Genomic DNA, 27,920 nt, shown 5'->3' with positions numbered 1-27,920 from the left:
CCAATATATCCCCAAATCCTAGATCATCCACTCATCCACCTGGCTATAATCCAGAAGAAAACCCAACAGAAAAAAAATCAAGCAAACTCCCAGAAGAGATGACCAGTCAATCCACAGAATTATAAGCTAAATAAATAGTTGTTTATTTTAAGCCAAGAAGTTTACACAGCAAAAGCTATTTGATATGCTAGAACACCATTTCAAGCAATGGGAAAAACAAACAAAAGGTATACATCCTTGTTTTCCAAATAGAGACTTGGTAATCCAGAAGAATCATACTACAAGGACTGTGTGGTATTCAGGCAGAAAGAGTTTGGGCATCCTCCAAAAATCCTATGCCTCTAATGGTAGGAGAGCAGCAGAATATTCTTGTGCAACTGAGAGTAAAATAGAAAAATGCCATAGGGCCTTGGGAAGCACAGCACACTTTCCCACTTCACTTTTATCAGGTAGGCTTTAACTCTGAGGCTAGTGCAATTTATTCTGATTTGTATTTTCACATATATTCTGTGTTCTCAGTAGTAGAGTTGTAAGGTATTAACAAAATTATTAACTCTCTGCATTACAACATAAGCAAAGTTTGTAAATTAAATCATCATCATCAACAAGAAATCACATAAACAGACACCTGTATCCACATTAAAAATTTGGGAAGGGTGCCAAAACACATGCCCCCAAAGTCTAACAATATACTATATATTAGACCAGATTGCAAAACCCTCCTAAGAAAGCACCACAGTACTAAGTGGAGAAGACTGGAAGACTAATGAATCCTCCAAGTCTGCAGTGGGAAGGTCAGAACAGAAGAGAAGGAAACACCATTTTGGATGCTGTTCATGGAGTCACTAAACAGTAGCTTCTCTCTACCATGTGAAGAGCACATAACATGGAAGTCTGGCATGACCCCAGTGTTCAGGTGACTGGCAACTGACAAAGCAGAATACAGAGTGAAAGTGTGGCCAATGAAAAGGGTTCATCACATCCAGAGACAGTATGGCACCGTGAAGACGTCCTGAGGCTGGGATCACTCCCAGTTCCACTCCTTCTCCACTATACTCAGTCTAACTAAAAACTAAAACTAACCTATTTATTAATGCAAATTAATATTACCATCACTGCAGCTTCTGCTGTAAAGAAGGGAAACTATGGCATTGAGTTGTCCAAGACAATCCATCCACTCTGTCAAAAGTCAAACATCTGTTGAGGAATCCTTTATGTTTGAGGAAAATAAATGGGAAAACAATTCATAAAACAAACTCACAGACATTTCTAAGACATAAAATGGCATGAAGTAAGCTTAACAACAGTCTCTTCTATGTTCAATTAAAACAGTAAAAGTGAATGACACTCATGTCATGAAAGAAGAGATGAAAGATGACTCACAAGACAAGAGGCTGTGACTATAAGGGGGCATGCCAAAGGCAGGTGGAAATACAGAACTAGACATAATGATGAAAACTTGAAATGTAATAGATTTATTCTCCATTAATAGCAATAAAGATCTGAATTGCCAGTGGAGGAAAATAGAATGAACTCTATAATGTGCAAACTTAACAAGTTTACCTAGAGGGAGAAGGAAAGGAAAGAGCTAAGAAAAGAGAGAAAGAGAAGAAAATGATAAATGGGTGAAAGGTAGAATAAAACATATTAGTAAATGTTATTTCAAAAGAATAAACCAGAATAAATAAACAGGAAAGTGATTAAATATAATAAAATGATTAAATAAAATAAAAAATGAATATAATACCAACCATAAATGTTAATATTTTCTGAGCAATTATTGTGCAATAAGTATAGTAATAAATTCCTGGTTACTTTCTTTTTTAGTAGTAACTGCTTTATATACATTAATTCTTTAATTTTCAGGAAGGCACTAAGTAGTAGACATCATTATTGTATGCATATTAGGCATGAAGAAATGAAATCTAAATAATATATCAGGAAAATTGTTTTTCAACTTAAGTAAACATGAATCAACAGACTTAACTGATTTAGCAGATCATACAAATACACCAACAAATAAACAAACCCCTAGCAGTTGTGTACTTATGTTTTGAATTTCAAAGATAGGGAAGACATCACAGAGATCTAGGCAGGGGAAAACACACACATACATATGCATATATATATGAAAAATTGTATATATATTTCACATATATATGAAAAATTAGTTTTCAGATTTTACCATAGTGAATGAATGAGAACAATGAAATAATATCCACAGAGTTTTAAAGAAAAAAGCTTATCTCACCTACATTATATTTAGCTAAGTTGTCAACATACACACAGGCAACAAAAGTTAATGTCAGATACACAGGGATTCAGGAATTGAACAAATACATATAATCCTGAGAAACTGCTGGAAGAAGCTTTACAATAAATTAGTTTAAATACTAACAAAAATAACATTTAGTAAAGTAGTGATATAGAAAATTAGCGTACATAAATTAAAATTTTTCATATGTACAAATAACTGGTTAGTAGATACAAGTGAAGAGAAAAACTTGCATATAATAGTAACATAAAATAACTAGGAACATGCTTAATATGAAACATGCAAAATCCCTATGAGGAAACTTAGAAACTCTCCTGAAAGAACTCACAAAGCAAACTTGAACAATCGAAGTCTGTAACTGGTCTGGGGAAGACAGAAGGAGCAGGTTTGAGGGGATAAATCAGGGTTCTACTTTGGTCATGTTGAGACTAGCCCCCAAGAGAGGCCACATACGCATCAAATAGACCAGTATGGAACAGCATGGAGAGGTCAGCATGAAAGCTATGAACTTGTGAGTCCCCCACATATGCCACTGAGCAAAAGTGTGTATATGGAGAAAAGAAAGGCACCTAGGACAGAAACTTGGACATTCCAACATTCCATAGATTATCTAGGAGTGCAGACTGTCACAGAAGGCTATGTGGGCAGTGACAAGGAACAAAAGCCATGAGTGTGACACCCTAGAAGCCAAAGACAATCACATCAATCAGGGAGGGAATTTCTTCTTATATTCCCAGTGCCTAGCCTATAGTAAGAATTCAGAAAATATGTGTTAAATGGATAAAAGTATGAATAGATCAATGAAGAAATAAATTTCTTCTAGAAAATCTATTAATCATGAAAATAGACCCAAGATGTAAATGAAAACAAAACTTTTAGATGAATCCTGCATGTGTATTACATGGATATGTGGATATATGTGTGTATAAATGTCAAAATAATCCTAAATTCTAATTAAAGGTCTAAATATAGCTTTATTTAAAAAGAATAATACAATAAAGCCGCTTGTCTAATAGTATCAAAATCTCTAGTAAAATATACAACCAAACGTGCACTGAATTACAATAGAAATGGAAAGGTATTAAATATTCAATAACAAAATATTGAACACTAAATGTACAAATAATGTGGATTTACTGGTCTTATGAAGACCCTGAACACCATGCAACCTTCTCCCCCTGTCCCCAGATGGGCCACAGAACCTGTTCCTACACTCAGACATTGATGTCTTCCAACTTGTCACAAAATCCTCTTTCAACAAATGACTGACATCTGGAAGTTCCAATGACCCCTAGAGGTCTTCAAACAACTACTTGACAGCCAGATAGAAACCTGGCATGATGCATAATTTATTTTTAAATTTTTAGAAAATTTATAGGGTTAAAATTAAACCTGTTACTATAATAACTATTTAGTCTCTCTTTAATGAGCAGTTACAAAATGCTATGATTAATTTCATATATGCAGCTATTAGAGTAACTTTAATTATGTCAGTTATGTCCTTGGCCATATTTCATGAAAATTATGCTGCCAGATTGATACATCTCTGTGTGTAAATCTGTTATAACTTCAGAACAGTCACCAATGCTTCCTGCTCTTCTTAAAATCTAGTGTTTTACTTCGTAGAAGCTGAATTAGTTCATTCAAACTAACCAACCAACCAACCAAACAACCAACAACAACTAGTTTTTTGGCCAGTCATAAATATGAACCAAAGAACATGTATGATACTTCCTGGATATGATTGATTTTAACTTTCCATATAGCTTCTAACGAAGATTTACAACTTCCTTAAACTGCGGAGCAAGCAAATAAAATCAGTTTTTCATACACGTTATAGCTAAAGTGTTATCTGGTGTAAATTATGAACAATGACTATCTCTTATAAGCTGTTTCTTACAATCACGTATCTCCCCTGCTTTTTAGACTAAAAAGGACTAAAGGATTAAAGTACATTTTTTGGTCTTAACTCACAAGAAATACTCTTGAATCCACTTCACCCTTTGAGCAACAGCATTTTTTTTTTTGTAAATTCATAGTTCCCTGATTGTCCATGACTATGTCAATCTGTTTTTTAGCACTGGGGGATTTTGTCTGGTGTTACAGTTTGTAAAGTCAGCCTGAGTTGAGACCAAAAGGTAAACTTGTTAAGACTGTGACTACTTGTCCCAGGAATCATCTCTTTTTTTACTTAGTAACAATATGATGCTGACAATAGGTGCTTCATCTTTACTTGTTTTCATCCTTTTTAACCTGCTAGGATAAGTATTCTAAAAGCTCATGTAGCAGATGAGCAGGGGGTGTGCACAGGCATTTATGATAGAATTACATCTACATTTTCCGATAACATGGCTTTATAAAGTTAGCTCTGAATGAGGAAAATTAGAAACTTTGCCTTTCAATATACTGTTATTTCTAAACCATTCTAAGGTGGTAACCAACAGAGGCAAGAACAAAAATCATGCTGAATTCTTTTCTAATTGACTTGACAGTTTGCTGTGTGGTTGGTGTATTGCCATCGATCCCTACTATGTATGTCATTCTCAGTCATTGTAATATCAATTTTAATAAGCTTTTCGTTTGTTTTCTTTGCATCTTCTCTAAACAAAATACATGTTATATTCACTTCAGGGATGTAAACTTTTTGCTGCATATGAAAGCTCTTATGTGACATTTTAAAAAAAGTCATTAAATGTCCTTCACATGTAGGAATTTGTTCTAGGCAATGTACAACATTGGCTGGCAGCAACTGTTCCCAAACTCTGGAAATTAGCTAATGCTACACAGCAGACGTAACATCCACCACAGTGAATGGCTCCATGACGTTAATAAGATCATTTAAAAAATCATGTAGTCATGATCAAAAAAACAAAAATTACAAATAACATCGTTTTCAAACCTCATGCGAAAACAGAGTTAGGGAAAAATGATAAATTAATGAAATTTACCTTTATGTGTTTTATGAAGGGAAATTTCATTACTTCATAATCATTTGTTATATATTATATCTATAATTATTTATGAACACATGTATAATTTACCCATTCTATAATAATCAATTACCTGAATCAAATTTTATGAAATGGAACATTAAATATGTGAAAAATTGTTAAAATATACTAACTAGATTTTAGTTAAATATATTTTGACTACCATAAAATTTGTATAAATACTAAAAGCATAGTTTAAATGTAATTATCTTTTAGATTTGCTTGCTTGCCATATTAGCCCTAAGAGAAACATATTTCTTAAAACCACAAAGTAAATAATTCTATCAATGGGAAAATGATTGATTTACCTGGATCTTCTATAGTTAAGTTCTTTATTAACCACTGAACAATGTCTGACCCTAGAAAAAGAAAAAAGAAAAACACAAATATTTGTGTTATACATTTGTATACACATGTTAACTTTAAGAACTCTCAACTTTTGGCGTTCATATTAGCAGGAATGTTTTTTTATGTTTTTGCACATATCTTTTTTATTATTATAGTTGACACACAATGTTACATTAGTTTCAGGCATACAACATAGTGACTCAACAAGTCTACATGTCATGGTGTGCTCACCACAGTGTAGCTACCATCTGTTACCATACAAAACCATTACAATGCCATTGACTATATTCCCAATGCTATGCCTTTCATCCCCATGACTTATTGTGTAACTGGAAGTCTATATCTCCCACTCCCCTTCCCCAATTTTGCCATTCCCCCCTACCCTCTCCCTTATGGCAACCCCAGTTTGTTCTATGTATTTCTCTGAGCCTGTTTCTGCTTTGTTTTGAAGATTCCACATATTAGTGAAATCATATGGCATTTCTCTTCCTTTGTCTGACTTATGTCACTTAATGTAATACCTCCATGGAGGTCCATTCATGTTGTTGAAAATGGCAAGATTAGCCCAGGTGAAAACTAGTAAATTATTGAATATTAAATATTTAAACACAAAGGTTCAATATACCTGTAGTGAATAAAATTATTCATTAATTTGTTCATTGAATAAATTCTTATTGAGTGATCACTATGTCTGAAGCACAATTCTTAGGATGTCATAACCAATATTTTGTAAGATGGTCTTTTCATCTTCTCTTATGCCAAGCCAGACTTGTTATTAGCTTTTGAACACTCCTATGTGTTTCAAGTCTCCACGCCTTTATAGTACTATTCTCTTTGACTGAAATGTCTTATCACTATTTTCAAGACACTCAAGATTCATTTACACAATAGAATTTTTCTTGACCCTCACTTTTGTCTGCTGAGTTTACAACAACCTCCATTGAATCCCACCAGTCTCAGGGCATCTGGGTGGCTCAGTGGTTGAGCGTCTGCCTTTGGCTCAGACGCTTTGGCCCAGGGTCCTGGGATCGAGTCCCGCATCAGGCTCCCTATAGGGAGCCTACTTCTACCTCTGTCTATGTCTCTACCTCTCTCTATGTGTCTCTCATGAATAAATAAATAAATAAAATCTTAAAAAAAACACACTGGTCTCTGTGTAGTCTTGTATTGTAGTGCAGATCACACAATAGTGCCACTGTTTATTTGAATAAAGCCACCTAGTAAGTACCTTGAAGTGGGGAAGGATATTCATCTTTCCATATTTGGATTGAAGCAAGTGTTGGATAATGTGTGATGAATAAAAAACATGAGTAAATATAGGTTTTCATTTCATACAGAATAAAATGAGGGTCTGCAGAAAATGTAATGTTTGAGCTAGATTTTGATATATGAAAAAGACAAAACTTAGTTCCTGAAGGCCTATGTCCAAGTTAAAAGGGGGGCAATAGTCAATAAGAACTATTTATAGCATTCTTTCTATATAACAAATGCCGAGAATAATAGGAACTTGACACTAATAAATGTATTCACAGTGTATTCAGCAGATCTTGAACTCCAGGTGAAAGAATTTAAATTTTTTTCTGTAAGTCAGGCAGAGAAAGGGAGACATGGTATGTCTGCTGTTTTATTTTAAACAGAAGAATGACCTTATCAAAACAAGTTAAAGGAATTTGATAGGCAATACATGTGGAGTGCCTTTGGCCAGTCAAATAGAAAGCAGGGCAGCCAACATTTCTACTAGTTGAGATCCCATTTTGAAAGGAAAAGTACTGAACTAGTTCAGTGTACAAGTGAATTAAAGTAAAATTAGAAGCTTGCTTCAGGACTTTGTGACAAATTAGGTATGTGGGTGGCCAGTGGGAGAACAGTAAGATAACTCAAGGTTTCCAACATAGGAGCATCATGGATGAAAAGAATGGTGGAATTATGAGCAGAAATGGGAGATTCAGGAAGAGGACTTGATTTACCTGAAATATTCATTTCTATTTACATTTGGTTTTCAGTATCATTCATTTCTACATAAAATAGCATAAAACATGTATGAAAATAGTTTTGTATACATAGTAAACTGCATTAGGGTTGCATGGATGAAATTTTGTGTGACCTGAGATTCCACTTCTACCTCTCTTGGAGACTGGCTTCCATTGCACCTGAGATGTAGCATATGACTGACGTTAACAAAGTCTAAATAATTCTCACTGCTTGATGCAAAATAGTGCAAATCTTCAGAATAAACCTAGGGTTACCTGGCTGGCTCAGTCAGTAGAGCATGCATCTCTTGATCTCAGGGTAATGAGTTTGAGCCTTATGTTGGATGAAAGGATTACTTAAAAAAATCTTTAAAAATTAAAATTAAAATTAAATAAACTTTTTATCAAACTTGACAACAATATCCTAAAAGTTATGAAAACGTTCATACCCAACATTGGTTTCCATATGTATGCATTTTTAACATGACTTCATGTGTTGAATCTAACTTGTATTCCTTTATAGTTGTTACTTTTACAACTGTCATTGATTTCAATACATATAAGAAGATGGATTCACCTATATCCTAAAGTAGCTCTGAGGGAAGGAAGGAAGGGAAACCACTCACAAGAATGCAAGTATTTCAAAATGTCATGTTCAGCCTTATAACCTAACTTATCTTGAGGAATGGTCATCCTTTTAAAAAAAGAGAAGGGGGACTCAGTTTTTCAAATACATATGTATGTATTGACACTTGACCAATGAAGAATTCCAGGTACCCAAATCTTATGCACTAATTCCAGGTACCTTGCTCATTTTCCACATTTGAGCATCGACTTGGAGAACATATGTGAGCAGCCATTGGAAATTTTCCATCATTTTGAAGACAGCCAAACATTGGTTCCAAGACTATAATTTTCTCTTAGTGTGAAAAATGATTTAAAAATGCTTTTGGAGAAATTTTTTTTAAGTTTTCTTCTTTTATTTCTGAACAGAAAGAAATACAAAGAAGCCTAATTTGAAACCACATTTAACTCAGAAAATAGAAACTTTTTTTCTAGTCTAGATTTGAGTATATCTGTTATGGTCATATTCTCAGTTCAGTTCTGAAAAAGGATGATTGGACTACTTGTCAGTATCACTTAGCAAATGCTATTACAATGGTTTTATTGTTGTGTGGTCACTTCAGTATATTTATGGTTTTAAGTTAAAACATTATAAGTTACTTTATTGTTAAATGTATACCCAAATCTACCATATTTACCTATTCTGCATGTATGACAACAAGACCTTAACTCCCAGAGAAAGGTAGAGACAGAGAGAAAAATTTCAGCATCTTGATGGAACCAGAAAACTGAAATAAAAATGTGCATCATAGTCACATTGAGAACTACAATTTAAATTTAAAAGGGTGCATTACAGCCAAGAGGAGTGTAGGAAAGAATGGCACATTTCAAAGCAATGTCTTAACCTTTGCTTAATGAATAAATTAATATACTTGTGTAAATGTACACATCCAGAGTATTTTAGACTTCCATCCATCTTTATTCTCAGGGCCTCACAATAAAATGCAGATTTTTTTGTTTTCTTTTTTGCTTTTTGGTACTTTTTTCCTTTCTTTAAAAAAATAGCAAAAGAGCTCTTGAATAGCTACAATGTGAAACTTGTTGAGAAATGCAATAGTATCTTAAAGCCCAAGAAATTTAAAAAAAAAAAAACCTCCTCTATGACTATAGCTACTGGGAACTTGAGCCCAGAGCAGAGTCTATATTCTGGCTTTGAATTCTTAGAAGCTACTCTTGTAACTCTCACAGTTACAAAATTATGTGTTCCCTCTACTTGGAAGAAGTAAAGGTTTTATTATTGTGTAATTCCAGTTTTCTATGATTTGAAAAATGAAAACAATCAAAACAAACAAGACAGTGCCTCATACACTGCTTATAGTTGCCCACATGCTGTATTGTTTTTCACTTCCATGACTTTGTTGATGATATCCTAACCCCATTTTTTTTCTTCATCCAATTCCAAATCAGTCCATATAATTCAGGTCACACACACTGATGACTCCAGTAAGCCTTCTCTACCCACCCCACCTGCAAGGGAGTGTTATTCATCTTTGGATCCCAAACACACAGACCAGTGCCTGATATGTAAAAGTTGATCAGTAAATGTTAAAAGAATGGATGATTGACAGCAAGCTTCCCTCTCCAGATCATTCTCTAAAAAAATGTACAAAAGGATGGCATCCATCATACAAAGAATATTTGGCCAGCATATAATTTTCAGCTGCCATAATCACCTTTTGCAGTGATAAAGTTCCCATTTCAATGCTATCACTTTACCTCCACCCATAATTTAAGCAAATCAATGAAAGACATCAGTATTATTTCCTCACCCATGCTATGGACCTGAGTGGAAAGGGGCTTCCCGAACTCTGCTGTACTGCAGAATGACAAGGCCTGAACCAGGTCCTGTCCTGTGCCTGTATTGCTTCCATTACAGCCACATTGCCTCTACTGATTAGAGCACATCCTCAGCTACAACTGTCATCTATAGCCATCCATATCCTAAACCTGAATTGGAGGGTCACAAAAAGGAAAATATTATGAAACTTTTGTACATATGATATATGAGGATTTTGTAAGCAAACAAAATGTTATACTTTTGATTTGTATCCTTTGCAAAAATAATCTCTTTTTGTAAGGTCTACTAAAGCCATTAACAAAAACTTTAGCTCTTAATCAGTGGAAGAGGCCCAAATATTCCTGAGGCAAAGACATTGACCTTTTTAATATTTCTCTTTTAGGAAAATAAATAGGCTGTTTGCTTAGGGTAAAGCTCCTGGGTTGTTTTTCAAGTAGATATTTAATTAAGATCATGACAATTTATCTGTTTTTTTTAAAACTTTTGTTGTGTTAGTTCCATAAGCCATAAAAAGATTTCTTCAGACACAAAGTAAAGATTTTGTGCCTCTTCAAAGCCTAAGAAGCTTTAAAGAAAGGCAACAGAAATAGCAAAGCAGCAAAGATGATAATAATCAGAGGATACAAGAATATTGAGATGATTCTAAGGACTGTTTCCCTCCCTCTCACAAAATTCAAGATAATTATTGACCAGTCAGAGAAGCTTTTTTCCAAATTGTGTTCTGAGCAACACAACTTTTCTTGTGTATGAGATGATATGAATACATCTGGGAATGCTATTGAATTAGGCAAAGGAAGGGAAAAGTGGTTCCTTGATGTTGTCTTTATTGTGATAAAGAACATTGTGAAAAATCAAGAGAAAGGTGAGTTTGCAATGTTTCCTCAGAATGGAGATATAGGATCCCTTTAAAGAACATTTTTAAAATGTTATTGCATTTTTCTGGTTTTACAGTTCTTTAGACTCACAAAAAATAAGTAACAAAAGTGTAAAATGTTCAAATACAACTATGAATTCTGAGTTAGCTAATACATTGGAACTCACCAACAGTAAATTAAACTATTGGGTGACTGATTAATTGATTAATCAGTTCTATATGCTAGCTGCTAGGCATAAAGAAGAGATTCAAAGACCATTCTTGTTCTGAATACATAATCTCTTTAAAACTGGACATAAGCCATGTCTAATTGTCTAATTGTGTCTGTGAGGGTCATAGGGGATGAAGAAAATATGTTGATTGATAAAAAAAATTTCCTTTAGTGCATTCTATAGCTGCAATAGGAAATAAGAGTAAACTAAAATCTATTGAGCTTTTGTTGCAGAATATGATATTTCACATAAACTCCCATTAAAACCTCTCCTTTAGCTTTTAATAGTAACTTCTCAGAAATACAACAAATGAAAACGTCCAGAATCAAAATAAGAATGAATCATCCAAAATGTATATTTAGGGATCCCTGGGTGGCGCAGCGGTTTGGCGCCTGCCTTTGGCCCAGGGCGCGATCCTGGAGACTCGGGATCGAATCCCACGTCGGGCTCCTGGTGCATGGAGCCTGCTTCTCCCTCTGCCTATGTCTCTGCCTCTCTCTCTCTCTCTGTGACTATCATAAATAAATAAATAAAAAATTAAAAAAAATAAAAAAATAAAAAAAATAAAAATAAAACAAAATGTATATTTAAATATGCCTCTCTCCTAATGAAAAGTTTGCAATGATCTTCTCATTGGTGCCTGGGTACAGTCTGACAACTTGCATGGCATACGAGATCCTTTCACGGCTTACCTTTTATACCTCTCAGCCTCAGATCCCACCCTTCCCTCTCCCAGATTTTACAACTTAAAACAGGAGCATCAACTTGATCTTCCTTAACCATACACAGCATGATGTTTTATACTCTTTGCTTTTACAGACAGTGTACATTCTGTCTGGAATAACCTCCTCCATTTAAGACACAGCCCAAGTAACCCTTTCTCCTGGAAGTTGTCTTGGTTATTATGTCCCTCACCTTCTGTTGCACCTGTTCCTCCCCTAGGATTTCACAGCACCATGTCCATTCTAGTGTTACAACTTACCACGTTGGACAGATAGTACCTATACACGTATCACTAGATTATAAAATCCTCAAGGACCTAAGTACAGTACTTGGTAGAGTCTCAAGAACTACAAGTAACAATTTGAATTGATTTTCTCAAAGACCAAACTTAGAATATAGTGTTCCTTCGCACTTCAGAATATTGTATTTTGAGCTAGTTATTGGGATTTTTTAGCTGCTGTTACTACCCAAACAAGCTTTAAGTTTTCAATACTATAAAATTAAGAATCATTTGATATCTTTGGATTAAGAATGTCATGTAAAATAATCAGATACTTCTAATAAATGTTAAATAAAATTAAAAATGTAAATATTGAACAGTACCTTTAAAACTAGAAAGTCTCCATTTTGAAAAATAAGAATAATACTATATAAATAAATAGGTGTGTCCTGTAGAGACGATATTTATATTTAAGCACTGCTATTTTGCCACATTTGGTGAATAAAGTCAATATATTCAGAGTTGAAAAGGAATTACAGGGAGCCCACAAGTACATTTTGGCAATTTTACTTTTCAATTAAACTTTGTTTTGTTTTTATTGAAGTTCGATTTGCCAACATACAGTTTAACACCCAGTGCTCATCCCATCGAGTGCCCTCCTCAGTTCCTGTCACCCAGTTACCCCAACCTCCTGCCCACCTCACCTTCCACAACCCTTTGTTATAGTTAGGAGTCTCTCATGGTTAGTCTCCCTCTCTAATTTTTCCCACTCAGTTCCCCTCCTTTCCATTATAATCCTTTTCACTATTACTTATATTTCTCATATGAGCGAAACCATATGATGATTGCCCTTCTCCAATTGACTTATTTCACTCAGCATAATATCCTTCAGTTCCATCCACGTCAAAGCAAATGGTGAGTATTCGTTGTTTCTGATGGCTGAGTAATATTCCATTGTATATATATACCATATCTTCTTTATGCATTCATTTGTCGAAGGACATTGTGGCTCCTTCCACAGTTTGGCTATTGTGGACATTGCTACTATTAACATTGGGGTGCAGGTGTCCTGTCATTTCACTACATCTGTATCTTTGGGGTAAATACTTAGTAGTGCAATTGCTGGGTCATAGGTAGCTCTATTTTTAACTTTTTGAGGAACCTCTACACTGTTTTCCAGAGTGGCTGTACCACTTTGCATTCCCACCAACAGTGCAAGAGGGTTCCCCTTTCTCCACATCCTCTCCAACATTTATTGTTTCCAGTCTTGTTAATTTTTGCCATTCTCACTGGTGTGATGTGGTATCTCATTGTGGTTTTGATTTGTACTTCCCTGATGGCAAGTGATGTGGAACATTTTCTCAAGTGCTTGTTAGCCATGTGTATGTCTTCTTCAGTGAAATTTCTGTTAATGTTTACTGCCTATTTCATGATTGGATTTTTTGTTTATTGGGTGTTGAGTTTAAAAAGTTCTTTATAGATCTTGGATACTAGCCCTTTATCTGATATGTCATTTGCAAATATCTTCACCCATTTTGCAGGTTGTCTTTTAGTTTTGTTGACTGTTTCTTTTGCTGTGCAGAAGCTTTTTATTCTGATTAAGTCCCAATAGTTCACTTTTGCTTTGGTTTCCTTGACCTTTATAGATGTATCTTGCAAGAAGTTACTGTGGCCAAGTTCAAAAAGGTTATTGCCTGTGTTCTTCTCTAGGATTTTAATGGATTCTTGTCTCACATTTAGATCTTTCATCCATTTTGAGTTTATCTTTGTGTATGGTGTTAAGAGAATGGTCCAGTTTCATTCTTCTGCACATGGGTGTCCAATTTTCCCAGCACCATTTATTGAATAGACTGTCCTATTTCCAGAGGATATTCTTTCTGGCTTTGTCGAATATTAGTTGACCATAGAGTTGAGTGCCCATTTCTGGATTCTCTATTTTGTTCTCTTGATCTATGTGTCTGTTTTTGTGCCAGTACCATACTGACTTGATGATCACAGTTTTGTAATACAGCTTGAAATCTGGTATTGTGATGCCCCTGCATTGGTTTTCTTTTTCAATATTCCTCTGGCTATTCAGGGTCTTTTCGGATTCCACATAAATCTTAAGGTTATCTGTTCCAACTCTGTGAAGAATGTCCATGGTATTTTGATAGGGATTGCATTAAATGTGTAAATTGCCCATAGACATTTTCACAATATTTATTCTTCCAATCCATGAGTGTGGAATGTTTTTCCATCTCTTTGTGTCTTTCTCAATTTCTTTCAGAAGTGTTCTGTAGTGTTTAAGGTATAGATTCTTTACCTTTTTTGGTTACGTTTACTCCTAAATATCTTATGCTTTGGAGTGCAATTGTGAATGGATTGATTCCTTAATATCTCTTTATTCAGTCTCATTGTTAGTGTATAGAAATGCCACTGATTTCTGTGCAGAGAAATCAGTGGCATTGGTTTTGTATCCTGCCATATTTCTGAATTGCTGTATGAGTTCTAGCAATCTTGGGATGGAGTCTTTAGGGTCTTCTATATATGGTATCATGTCATCTGTGAAGAGGGAGAGTTTGACTTCTTTGCCAATTTGAATGCCTTTTATTTCTTTTCGTTGTCTGATTGCTGAGGCTAGGACTTCTATTACTATGTTGAATAACTGTGGTGAGAGTGGACATCTCTGTCGTGTTCCTGATCTTAGTGGAAAGGCTCTCAGTTTTTCTCCATTGAGAATGATATTCACTGTGGGCTTTTCATAAATGGCTTTTAAGATATTGAGCAATGTTCCCTCTATCCCTATACTTTGAAGAGTTTTAATCAGGAATGGATGCTGTATTGTCAAATGTTTTCTCTGCATTGATTGAGAGGATCATATGGTTCTTATTTTTTCTCTTGTTGATGTGATCTATCACATTGATTGTTTTATGTTTTATCCCCTTGCATTCCAGGGATAATCTCACTTGGTTATGGTGAATAATCTTAATGTACTGTTGGATCTTATCAGCTAGTATCTTGGTAAGAATTTTTGCATCTGTGTTCATCAAGGATATTGGTCTATAATTCTTTTTGGTGGGGTCTTTGATTTTGGAATTAAGGTGATACTGGCCACATAAAATGAGTTTGGAAGTATTCCATCCCTTTCTAACCTTCGAAACACATTTAGTAGAATAGGTATTATATCTTCTTTAAACATTTGATAGAATTCCCCTGGGAAGCCATCTGGCCCTGGACTTTTGTGTCTTGGGAGGTTTTTGATGACTGCTTCAAATTCCTCCCTGGTTATTGGCCTATTCAGGTTTTCTATTTCTTCCTGTTCCAGTTTGGTAATTTGTGGTTTTCCAGAAATGCATCCATTTCTTCTAGATTGCCTAATTTGTTGGCAGATAGCTGCTCATAATATGTTTTGAAAATCGTTTGTATTTCCTTGTTATTGGTTGTGATCTCTCTTCTTTCATTCACGATTTTATTAATTTGAGTCTTTTCTCTTTTCTTTTTGATATGGCTTGGTAGGGGTTATCTATCTTATTAATTCTTTCAAAGAACCAACTCCTGGTTTTGTTGATCTGATCCACAGTTCTTCTGATCTCTATTTCATTGAGTTCTGCTTGAATCTTTATTATTTCTCTTCTTCTGACTGTTGTATATTTTACTTGTTCTTTCTCCAGTTCCTTTAGGTGAGAAATTAATGTGTGTATTTTAGTTTTTTCCAATTTTTTGAGCAGGCTTGTATTGTGATATATTTCCCTCTTGGAACTGATTTTACTTTATCCCAAACCTTTTGAATGGTTGTATATTCATTTTCATCAGTTTCCATGAATCTTTTTAATTCTTCTCTAATTTCCTGGTTGACCGATTCATCTTTTAGTAGGATGCTTTTAATTTCCTTGTATTTGAGTTTCTTCCAAATTTCTTCTTGTGACTGAGTTCTAGTTTCAAAGCATTGTGGTCTGAAAATATGCAAGAGACAATCCCAATCTTTTGATATCAGTTGAGACCTGATTTGTCACCCAGCATGTGGTCTATTCTGGAGAAGGTTCCATGTGCACTTGAGAAGAATGTGTATTCAGTTGCATTTGGATGGAAAGTTCTGTATATATCTGTGAAATATATTTGGTCCAGTGTATCATTTAAGGCCCTTGTTACTTTGGTGTTCTGCTTAGAAGATCTGTCATTTGCTGAAAGTGCCATGTTGAAGTCTCCTACTATTAGTGTATCATTGTCTAAGTATCTCTTTACTTTGGTTATTAATTGATTGATATACTTGGCAGCTTCCACATTAGGGGCATAGATATTCATGATTGTTAGTTCTTGTTGCACAAACCTTTTAAGTATGATATAGTGTCCTTCTTCATCTCTTATTACAGTCTTTGGTATAAACTTTAATTTATCTGATATGAGGACTCCTACCCCAGCTTTCTTTTGAGGAACATTTGAATGGTAAATGGTTCTCCACCCCTTCATTTTCAGGCTGGAGGTGTCCTTGGGTCTAAAATGAGTCTCTTGTAGACAGCATATAGATGAGTCTTGCTTTTTTATCCAGTCCAATACCCTGCATCCTTTGATAGGATCACTTAGCCAATTCATGCTCATAGTACCTATTGAAAGATATGAATTTAGTGTCATTCTATTACCTAGTCAACCCCTGTTTTTGTGGATTATTTCTTTGGGCTTCCTTTTTCTTTTACAGGATCTCCCTTAATATTTCTTGCAAAGCCAGTTTGCTGGTCACATATTCTTTCAGTTTCTGCCTATCCTGGGAGCTCTTTATCTCTCCTTCTATTCTGAATGACAGCCTTGCTGGATAAAGTATTCTTGGCTGCATGTTCTCATTTAGTACCATGTATATATCATGCCAGCCCTTTCTGGCCTGCCAGATCTCTGTGCAGAGGTCTGTTAATCTGATGTTTCTCCCCATATAAGTTAAGAATCTCTTGTCTCACACTGTTTTAAGAATTTTCTCCTTATCATTGAAATTTGCAAGTTTCACTATTAACTGTCAAGGTGTTGAATGGTTTTTATTGATTTTGGGGGGGTTCCTCTCTATCTTTTGGATCTGAATGTCAGTTTCCTTCCCCAGATTTGGGAAATTCTCAGCTATGATTTGTTCAAACATACTTTGTGGTCCTCTCTCTTGGCCTCTTCTGGAATCCAATTAGACATATATTCTTCCTTCTCAAGCTATCACTTATTTCCGTAAGTCTTTCCTCATGGGCTCTTAAATGCTTTTCTCTTTTTTCCTCAGCTTCCTTCTTTACCATCAACTTGTCTTCTATGTCACTCACTCTTTCTTCCACCTCATTAACCCTAGCAGTTAGCACATCCAGTTTGGATTGCATCTCATTTAATCTATTTTTAATCTTGGCCTGATTAGATCTCAATTCTTCAGTAACACAGTCTCTAAAGTCCTTTATGCTTTTTTTCCAGAGCCACCAGTAGCTTTATAACTGTGCTTATGTATTGGCTTTCTGACATCGAATTGTAACCCAAATTCTGTAACTCTGTGGCAGAGAATACTGTTTCTGGTTCTTTCTTTTGTGGTGAATTCTTCCTTTTAGTCATTTTGTACAGTGCAGAGTGGCTATATGAGTGGGATGAGTCATAAATATTACCCACGACCTAAGTAAAATACACCCTAGATGATTACAAAGAGGTCAGAGAATAGAAAATAAAAGAAAAAGAACAGAACAAAATAAAACAAAAGGACCACTAAAGTGAAAAACAAATTTGAAAACAAAATAGTAAAAATAAAAAGCCAAAAACCAAAAACAAAGAATAAGAAAAAAAGAAAAAAAAGTAAAGACGAAAAAGAGAAAAAGGGGGAATGGTGGTGGAAGTGATGGTGGAGAGAGAATGTAGTCTACCTGAGAGGTCCTACAGGGTGATCCTCTTGGTTCTGAGTGTATTTTGTTTTGTATCTTAGAAGATGCTCAATTCCAAATTTATATAAACCAGCAATACTTATATAAAGCCCCAACACTGACCACAAAAACATAAACAAGATAAAGTATGGGGGGCAGAATGGGAAGGAAGAGAGTTTATAATCTCACAGAATGGACCAACACGGTATTCCACTTGGTTCTGGTTGTTTGTTGGTCATGTTTTAGAAGGTACTAACTCCCAGAGTTAAACAAAACGAGGCAGAAAAACAAAAGACAAAATCCATATCTCGTATATCTACCAAAATTAAATTGAATATGTTGAAGGGAATCCAGAAGTGAAAAATATATCTAAAACATGTAATTATAGAAATACAAAAGTCAAAAAGGAAAAAAAATTAAAAATGAAGAGCTGGTAAAATATTGCAGTTAAGGTGGGAAAAGAGAAAAAATATTGGAAACTTTTAATCTGATATAAAAACGAGTCGTAATGGAAAAAGAGAAAAAAAGAAGAAAAAGGTACACTCTAGTTCTATATGCTATTTCCCCTCAGTCCTGGAGCTTTCCAGCACTGCTTGGTCAAGAAACTTGCTCTTCCCCTTTTCTTCCAGCTGGTCTTCTAGGGGCAGGGTCTGCTGTGCTGATTCTCAGGTGTGTATGCCTGGGTGGAGATGCACCACCCCCTGCCAGATGCCAGGCTCAGTGGGAGCTGTTTATCCTGTGAGGTCTTTGTTCCCTAGAGGCCCCATCTCTCCCAGGCACAAGGTGAAACAAAGATGAAAAACAACAATGGCAGCACCAGATCTCCAGCTCTGAAGTTGAGCTCCCCGTGAGTAACTAACTGCAGTCTCCCAGTCTACACTGGCCTAGATGCTCCTGGGGGCAGGCTCGGGTGCCCAATGGCAGGAGAGTTCTTGCTTTCCTGTGCCCTCCCTGCTTCCACCTGTCCCAGGGGGAACACAGGAGCTCTGGCTTTGTCTGCTTGGGTGCCCTGGGATGCAGGGCCCTGTGCTGCTCGACCCGTGCTCCCAGGGGAGCCTCCTCTCCTGAAGGGAACATGACACAGCCACCTATGCCTGCAGCCAGCCAGCCTAACAACTGGCTTCTCCCAAATGCCCCCGAGAGCTGTGGCGCTCCAGCCCTTTACCGATATAGGACGCGGTTTGCGGTGAGACTTGCCCCGGGTGCCCCTACTCTTATAAGTGACTCCGGGAATCTTGAGGCTTCATGGCTCCTCCTGCGATTCTCTTTGATTTCCCTGCTAAGCATTTTTCCATCAAGGAAAATCCTGGCACAGATTTTTAAAGTTCCTGCTTATCCAGGGCTGGGCTTTTGCACCCTGGAGGCTTTCGCTGCTCTGCTTTAGGCCGGCTCCTCATGGGGCTCCTCCCTCACTTTATTCTTTTTTATTTATTTTTTTCACCTTCCTACCTTGTTTCAAGCAAAAAATTTTCTCTCTATAGCATTCCAGCTGTTCTCTTTAACTCTCAGGTCGACTTTGTAGGTGTTCAGTATGTTTTTAAAGTTATCTAGGTGTTTGTGGGGCCAGATGAGTTGAGGACCCCTACTCTTCCATCATCTTGCCCTTCTTCTTAATTAAACTTTTTAAAAACAGACTTCATTTTCAGAAAAATGTTAGGTCCACATGATATTGAGCAGAAAGTGCAGAGATTTACCATATATCTCCTGTCCTCACACATGCATAGCCCTTCCCAGTATAGACATCCCAGTCCTATATTTGTTACAGTTGATGAACTTGTATTGACACATCATTATCACCCAGAGTCCCTAGTTTATATTACGGTTCACTCTCAGTGTTCTACACTCTATGGGCTTGGACAAATTTATAACAGCATGTATCCACCATATTGTATCATGCAGAGTAGATTCACTGCCCTGAAAATTCTCTATGTTCTACCTTTTCATCTCAACCTCTCCTCTGTGAACTAATGATCTCTTTATTGTCTCCATAGTTTTGCCTTTCTCTGAACATTATATAATTGGAATCATACACTAGGTAGCCTTTTCAGATTGACTTCTACACTTAGTAATATGCATTTAAATTTTTTTCATGTCTTTCCATGGCTTGATAGCTCATTTTTTTCTTAGCCCTGATTATTGTTATATTGCTTAAGGATGCCAAGAAACATAATGGGGGAAAGGATAGTCTCTTCAATGCTTAGAAAACTAGATAGTCACATGCAAAAACATGAAATTAGATGCCAATATTATACATCCATGAATATCAACTCAAAATGGATTAAAGATTTGAATACATGACCTGAAACCATAAAAATCCTAATGAAGGAAACATAGGGAAAAAGTTCCTTCACATTGGCCTTGGCAATAGTTATTGAGGTGTGATTCCAAAAGTTCAGGCAAGAAAAGCAAAAATAAATAAGTGGAAATATATCAAACTAATAAATATATGAAAAGCAGAGCAAATAATTTAAAAAATGAGCACACAATATATTTATTGGAAGAAAATATTTATAAATTATATATCTCATAAGGGGTTAATATCCAAAATATATGAGACTCCTATATCTCAATAGAAAAAAAAAGGAACAATCTGACTAAATATGGGCAAAGGACCAGAATAGATAATTTCCTAAAAAAGATACACAAACATTAGCAAGTATACAAAAAAAGATTCTCAATAAACAGGGAAATACAAATCAATGAGATTATCACCTCAGAACTGTTAGGATGGCTATTATAAAATGAATAAATAAAATATAACAAGTCTGCAAGGATGTGGAAAAAAGGGAATCCTTATACACTATTGATGGGAACGTAAGTTGGTATAGCCAATAGGGACAATAGTATGGAGATTCCTCAAAAAATTAAAAATAAAACTACCATATGATCCAGCAATCCCTTTTCTGGGTATACACCCAGAGGAAATAAAATCAGTACTCCAAAGAGGTATTTTCACTCCCATGTTCATTGAACATCATTCATAATAGCCAAAGCATGGAAACAACCTGTGTCCACTGATAGATGAATATAGAAAAGGTATGATAGATAGTATTCAGTCTTACAAAAGGAGATCCTGCAATTTTCAATGGCACAGATAAAAATGGAGAACATTATGATAAGTGAAATAATCCAGACACAAAAGAGACATAGTGTATGGGCTCACTTACATATGGAATCTAAGAAAGTTGAACTCAAAAAAGTAGAGAACAGGGATACCTGGGTGACTCAGTGGTTGAGCACCTGAGTGCTCAGTTCAGTTCATGATCCCAGGGTCCTGGGATCAAGTTTCACATGGACTCCCTGTAGGGAGCCTGCTTTTCCCTTTGCCTATGTCTCTGCCTCTCTCTCTGTATCTCTCATGAATAAATAAATAAAATCTTTTAAAAAAAGAAAGAGAAAAAGAGAAAAAAAAGAGAAAAGAATGGTAGTTGCTAGTGACTAGACCATGGAAGGTGGGAGAATGGAATATATTGGCCAAAGTGTACAAAGTTTCAGTTATACACTATGAATACTAGTGTAGAGCATGGTGACTATAGCTAATAGCACTGTATTATATGCTTGAAATTTGCTCGAGTATATCTTAAGTGTTCTCACAACATATAATGGCAATTATGTGAGGGGATAGATATGTTAATTAGCTTGATTGTAATAATAATTTCACAATGCACATATATATCAAAAGATCACACTGTACACCTTAAATATATATAATCTTTGTCAGTTATATATCAATAAAAAGCTTATGGGGAAGAATAAATATAAGAACAGGACAAGCAACTCCTTAACCCTCTTTCTGTCATGTAAGGATGCAAAAAGTGAGCAGTCTGCAGCCTGGAAGAGGGCTCTTATCAGAACCCAACCATCTGGCACCCTGATCTTGGACTTCCAGGCTCCAGGCCTGTGAAAAACAAATTTCTGCTGTTCATAAGAGATCCAGTTTATGGTAACTGAGCCTAAATAAGATGAATAACAAGTTCTAAGTTTCAGCAACTATGAATAAAGCTGCTATAAGCATCTGTGTGCAGGTTTTGTGTGGACATAAGTTTACAATTCCTTTGAGTAAATACAAAGGAACACAACTACTTGATTGTATGGTAAGTGCATGTTTAATTTGTAAGAAATCACTAGCTCATCTCCCAAACTGGCTGTACCAATTTGCATTCTTATCAGCAATGAATATGACTTCCTATTGCTCCTCATCCGGTTACCAGCATTTGGTATTATCACTGTTCTGGATTTTGGCTGTTCTAACAGGTGTATAGTGGTAATTTGCTTTAATTGGGATTTTTTTGATGATATATGATGTGGAACACCTTTTCATATGCTTATTTGCCATTTGTATATTTTCTTTGGTGAAGTATCTGTTAAGGTCATTGGCTCATTATTTAATCAGATTGTTTCTATTTGTTGAATTTTGAGTGTTCTTTGTATATTGTAATAGTCCTTTATCAGATGTGTCTTTGCAACTATTTTCTTCTAGGCTATGGATTATCTTCTCATTCTTTTGACTTTGTCTTTCACAGAATAGAAGTCTTTAATTTTAATAATTTTCAGCTCATCAAAAATGTCTTTAATGGATCATGGCTTTGGTGTTGTATCTCAAAAGTCCTTGCCCTACCAAAGGTCATTTAGGTTTTCTCCTATGTCATCTTCTAGAATTTTTATAGTTTTGCATTTTGCTTTTAAGTTCTGTCATCCATTTTGAATTAATTTTTCTGAAGGGTGTGTCTTCACACCCTTCTAGATCTGTGTCTAGATTTATTATTATTGTTGTTATTGTTATTTTTTGCAGGTGGATATCCAAATGGTCCCAGCATTATTTGTTTGTTAAAAGGACTTTCTTTCATTGTATTGCCTTTACCAATTTGTCAAAGATCAGTTCACTATATTTACATGGATCTATTTCTGGGATCTCTGTCTGTTCCATTGATCATTACTGCCAACTTACTGTACCTTCATAGGAAGTCTTGAAGTCAGGTGCCAGTTCTCTAACTCTGTTCTCTTCTTTCAATGTTGTGTTGGCTACTTTGGATCTTTTACCTCTCCATATAAGTTTTGGAATCAATTTGTTTATAACCATGAAATAACTTGCTGTGGCTTTGATTGGGATTCCACTGAATCTATAGATCCAATTGGGAAGGACTGATATCCCAATAGTATTGAATCTTTCTATCTATGTATATGGAATCTCTCCTCGTTTATTTAGCTCTTTTTTTCTTTCATCAGAGTTTTAATTCTCCTCATACAGATCTTCTACACATGCTTTTTAGATTTATACCTAAGGTTTTTCTTAAACTTCTAATTTCTAAATAATTATAGATTCATATTCAGTTGTAACAGGTAATACAGAGAGATTCCACGTATCCTTTATACTGTTTCCACTGAAAGATAACATTTTGAAAAAAAATAGTACAATATCACAACCAGGATATTGGCACTGATACAGTAAAGATATAAAACATCTCCATCATTGTAAGTGTCCCTTATGATACACTTTCTTTATAGTCACACTCAGTTGTTCTTAACCCTTGGTGACCATGAATCTATTCTCCCTTTCTACAACTATGTCATTTTAAGGGTATTATTAAATGTAGTCATACAATATGCAATCTTTTGACATTGACTTTTTCACTTACTCAGCATAAGTCCCTGGAGATTCACCCAAGTTGTTGCACATATTAATAGTTCATTCCTTTTTATTGCTGAGTATTACACTGTGGTATGAGTGTATCAGACTTTGTTTAACCATTCATCTGTTGAAGGACATATTTGTCAGTTTTGGCTATTATGGATAAAGATGCAGAAGTTATAAACATTTCTGGGCAGATTTTTGTATGAATATAAGTTTTTTATTTCTTTGGGATAAATACCTGCAACTGCAATTGCTGGGTTATATGGTATTGCTTTTTTTTTTTTTTCATTTTTTTAAAGCAATATTCCATAGTGTCTATTTTCCACAGCCATTCTGTCAAATTATGTGGCAATAGCTCACTGTCATTTTAAATTGTTTCTTCCTGATGGCTAATAATTACAGCATACTTTCATATGTTTATTTGAAATAGGCATACCCTATTCAGTGAAATGTCTCTTCATGTCTTTTGACATACTTTATAATTGGATTTTTTTCAACTGTTGATTTTTCTGAGTTCTTTACATATTTTAGATACTAGAATCTTGGAAATGTGTCTTGCATATATTCCCTTTCCATTCTGTAGCTGGTCTTTTCACCCTCTTGTTATTATTTTTCTTAAGATTTATTTATTTATTTTAGAGGGGGAAGTGGCAGAGGGAAAGAATTCTGAAGCAGATGCTTCACTGAGCACAGAGTCCACCATGGTGTTCCATCCCCTACCCATGAGATCACGACCTGAGATGAAACCAAGTGTTGGACACTCAACTGACTGAGCCACCTGGACACCCTCCTTTTCACCCTTTTAACAGGGTCTTTGGCAGGACAAAGATTTTCAATTTTTATGAAATCCAACTTATCAAGTTTTTTTAAGTAATGTTTCAGGTGTCAAATCTAAGAACTCTTTGCCTAGCCCTGGATACCCCAAAATTTCTTTATTTGCTAAATGTTTTTTTTTATTTTTTATTTTTTTTTTGCTAAATGTTTTTTAGTTTAAATTTTATATTTAAGTCCATTAATTATTTTGTGTTAATGTTTGAATAAGGTCTGAGACTTACGTTGAGGTTTCTTTTCTTTTTTCTTTTCTTTTCTTTTTTTAATTGGCCTCTGAATGTCTAATCACTCCAATATTATTTGTTTAAAAGTAGATCTTTCTTCAATTAAATTGATTTTCTACCTTTGTCAAAAATTCACTGGGCTTACTGGTGGAGTCTGTTTGTAGGTTCTCAATTCTGTTTCATTGATCTGTTTTCCCTCCACCAATACCAAACAGTACTGATTACTATAGTTATGATAAGTCTGGATTATATGATATAAATATTTCATAAAGTCCTCTCACATTATTCTTCTTTATCAAAAGTATTTTAGTTATTCTATTTCCTTTGTTTTCCATGTAAATTTTAGAATTATCTTGCCTATATCTACAAAATAATATTTTGGGGATTTTGATAGAAATTGCACGAAACTTTTATAACAATTTGAGGAGAACTGACATCTTTATAAGGTTCTGTCTTCAAGTCTATGAATATAGTATGTCTTTCCATGTATTTACATCTTTGATGTTTTCTATCAGAATTTACAGTTTCAGAGTACAAGTCCTATACATATTTTATTAAATTTACAACTAAATATTTAATTTTTGAGTGCTTGTAAGTGGTATTATATATTTAATTTCAGGATCTACATGGTGTTTCTTAACATATAAAAATATGATTGACTGCATATTTATAGTATATCCTATAAACTTGTTGGATTCAATTTTTGGCTTTTCTGTGGATTCCTTGGGTTATTCTATGTAGAAATCATATTATTTGCAATAAGAAAAATTTTTTAAAATTTCTTCCTTTGGATATATATGTCTTTTATTTCATTTTCTTTTCTCATCGTCCTGTCTAGAATTCACAGCATTATATTGAATAAATCCTTGCCTTGTTCCTAATCTTATGGGAAAAATATGCAGTCTTTATCATTATGTAAAATGCAAGCTGTAGTTTTCTTTGTCTGTTTTGTAAATGCTCTTTATCAATTTGAGGGAGTTTTCTCTTTTAGTCCTATTTTTGAGTTAATTTTTTGTTATAAATGAATGTTGAAATTTGTCTGAAAACCTTACTATATTGACTAATATGTGATTTTTTAGCCTATTATAATGGTGGATTACATTGATTAATTTTTGCACATTTAACCAGCCTGCATGACTAAAATAAACCCAGTTGGCCATGATCTGTAATTATTTTTATACATTGATAAAATTTTGCTAAGAATTTTTATATCTATACTCATGAAATATTTGTCTGTAGTGGGTTTTTGTGTTTTATTTTATTTTTTTACATCTATATTCATGAAATATTTGTAGTGGTTTTTTTGTATTTTCTTTTTCTGGTTTTGTAAATTTATCTTCATAAAATTCATGGGGAGGGTTTTCATCTCTTCTGTCTCTGGAAGAGATTATATAAAATTAACATTAATTCTTTTAAAAAATATTTGGTAGAATTCTCCAGTGAAGCCATTAGACTTGAAGATATCTTTCTAAGAAAATTTTAAATTGGGATGCCTGGGTGGCTCAGCAAGTGAGTGCTTGGCTTCAGCCCAGGGCATGATCCTGGAGTCCTGGGATCAAGTCCCACACCGGGCTCCCTGCAGGGAGCTTGCTTCTCTCTCTGCCTATGTCTCTGCCTCTCTCTGTGTCTCTCATGAATAAATAAATAAAATCTTTTTTAAAAAAGAAAATTTTAAATAATAAATTAAATTTTCTTCATAGTTTTCAGGCTATTCAAATCATCTGTTTCACATTGACTGAGTTATGATAGTTTGTGTTTCTTAAGGAATTGATCTATTGTAAGTTTTCAAATTATATATTCAGAATAGTTTGTAGTATTCTTTTATCCTTTTGATGTCTGCAGAGTTTGTATTAATTTCCCAGCTAATTCTTGAAAATGGTAATTTGTGTCTTCTCTCTTTTTTCTTTATCAGCCTTACTATAGATTTGTCAGTTGTATTGATCTTTAAATAAACAAATACACAAAAACCACGGCTCTTTGTTTCATTAATTTTCTTATTTTCTTTCTATTTCAAATTTCATTGATTAATGCATTTATCCTCATTTCTTTCCTTCTATTTGCTTCAGGATCATTTTACTCTTCTTTTTCTAGGTTCTTGAGTTGAGAGTCCAAATTATTGATTTGAAATATTTCCTCTTTTGTGATGTTACAATTAGGTTATAAATTTCCTTCTCAGTGCTACGTTAGCAATGTCCCACAAATTTTGTCACTTTGCATTTTCATTCAACTTATTTTTTAAATTTTCCTTGAGACTTCCATGTTGACACATTGATTATTCAGAATGTTTCATTTGAAATTATTTACAGATTTTCCTATTAGCTTTTCATTATCGATTTCTCATTTGGTTCTACTACGGTTGGAGAACATACTTTATATGATATCTATAGTTTTCAGTTTACTCTGCTGTATTATGCTGCCCACAATTTGGTCTATCTTGGTGAATATTTCATATGAGCCTGACAAGAGTCTGTACTCTGCTGTTGTTCGCTGGAATATTCTATAAATGCAAATTATATCAAGTTGACTGATGTTATGTTCAAGGTTATCCATTTTTACTAATTTTCTTTCTCCTTGATCTATCAATTACTGTTGAAAGAGTGTCAAAGCCTTCAAATGTAATAGTGGAGTTGTCTAATTTTTCATTCAGTTCTATCCATTTTGTATAATGTATCTTGATGCTCTCTTGTTAGTTACACACTTAAGTTTGATTAAACTCTTTATTCAATACTCCTCTTTACATCTATGCTTTTCCTTGTGAAATTAATATATCTATTCCAGCTTTCCTTTGCTTAAACACCTGCATGATATATCTTTTCCTATCTTCTCATTTTCAACCTGCCTATGTCATTACATTTGAATTGAGTTTCTCGTAGAAAGCATGTATTTGGGTCATGCTTTTTTCCACTGTGCAAATCTGTCTTTTAATTGGTGTACTAGATGATTTACATTTAATGTAATTATTGATAAGTTAAGGCTTAGGTCTGCTATTTTATTTTTTCCTGATAAATCAATAAATTACTTATATTTATATAAATAAATAAATTTATATGTATAAATTAAATATATGGCTTCTTTCTTTCTTTCTCTCTTTCTCTCTTTCTTTCTTTCTTTCTTTCTTTCTTTCCCTTCCTTCCTTCCTTCCTTCCTTCCTTCCTTCCTTCCTTCCTTCCTTCCTTCCTTCCTTCCTCTTTTTCTTTCTTCTTACCTTCCTGTGGGTTGTATTAACATTATCTTGGAATTATATTTTGATTTATCTAAGTGTTTTTCAGGGGATCATTTTGTAATGCTTTTCATAATTGATGAAAAAAATTGAAAGCTTTCAGAGAAAAATGACTCCTTTGTCGGAAGGGAAAAAC

At 34.6% G+C, this 27,920-nt stretch overlaps 1 protein-coding gene and 1 long non-coding RNA gene across 8 annotated transcripts in view; one reads left to right on the top strand and one right to left on the bottom strand.

Moving 5' to 3' along the window:
* The window catches only part of RGS7 (regulator of G protein signaling 7), a 580,824-nt gene that overhangs the window by 147,298 nt on the left and 405,606 nt on the right, over nucleotides 1-27,920 (bottom strand). For all 7 annotated transcript variants that reach the window (XM_072830414.1, XM_072830418.1, XM_072830416.1 and 4 more), the window contains one exon: nucleotides 5,574-5,624. In XM_072830414.1, the coding sequence (XP_072686515.1) occupies nucleotides 5,574-5,624 (51 nt within the window). The remainder of the gene's footprint in view (nucleotides 1-5,573; nucleotides 5,625-27,920) is intronic.
* Nucleotides 1-27,920, top strand: part of LOC140635567 (uncharacterized) — a 56,952-nt gene that overhangs the window by 599 nt on the left and 28,433 nt on the right. The gene's annotated exons all lie outside the window — the stretch shown is intronic.

This window comes from Canis lupus, chromosome 6, assembly GCF_048164855.1.
Source record: "Canis lupus baileyi chromosome 6, mCanLup2.hap1, whole genome shotgun sequence".
NCBI lineage: Eukaryota > Metazoa > Chordata > Mammalia > Carnivora > Canidae > Canis > Canis lupus.
Note: the sequence above shows the minus strand (reverse complement) of the source record. Positions and strands in the feature narration are given on the sequence as shown.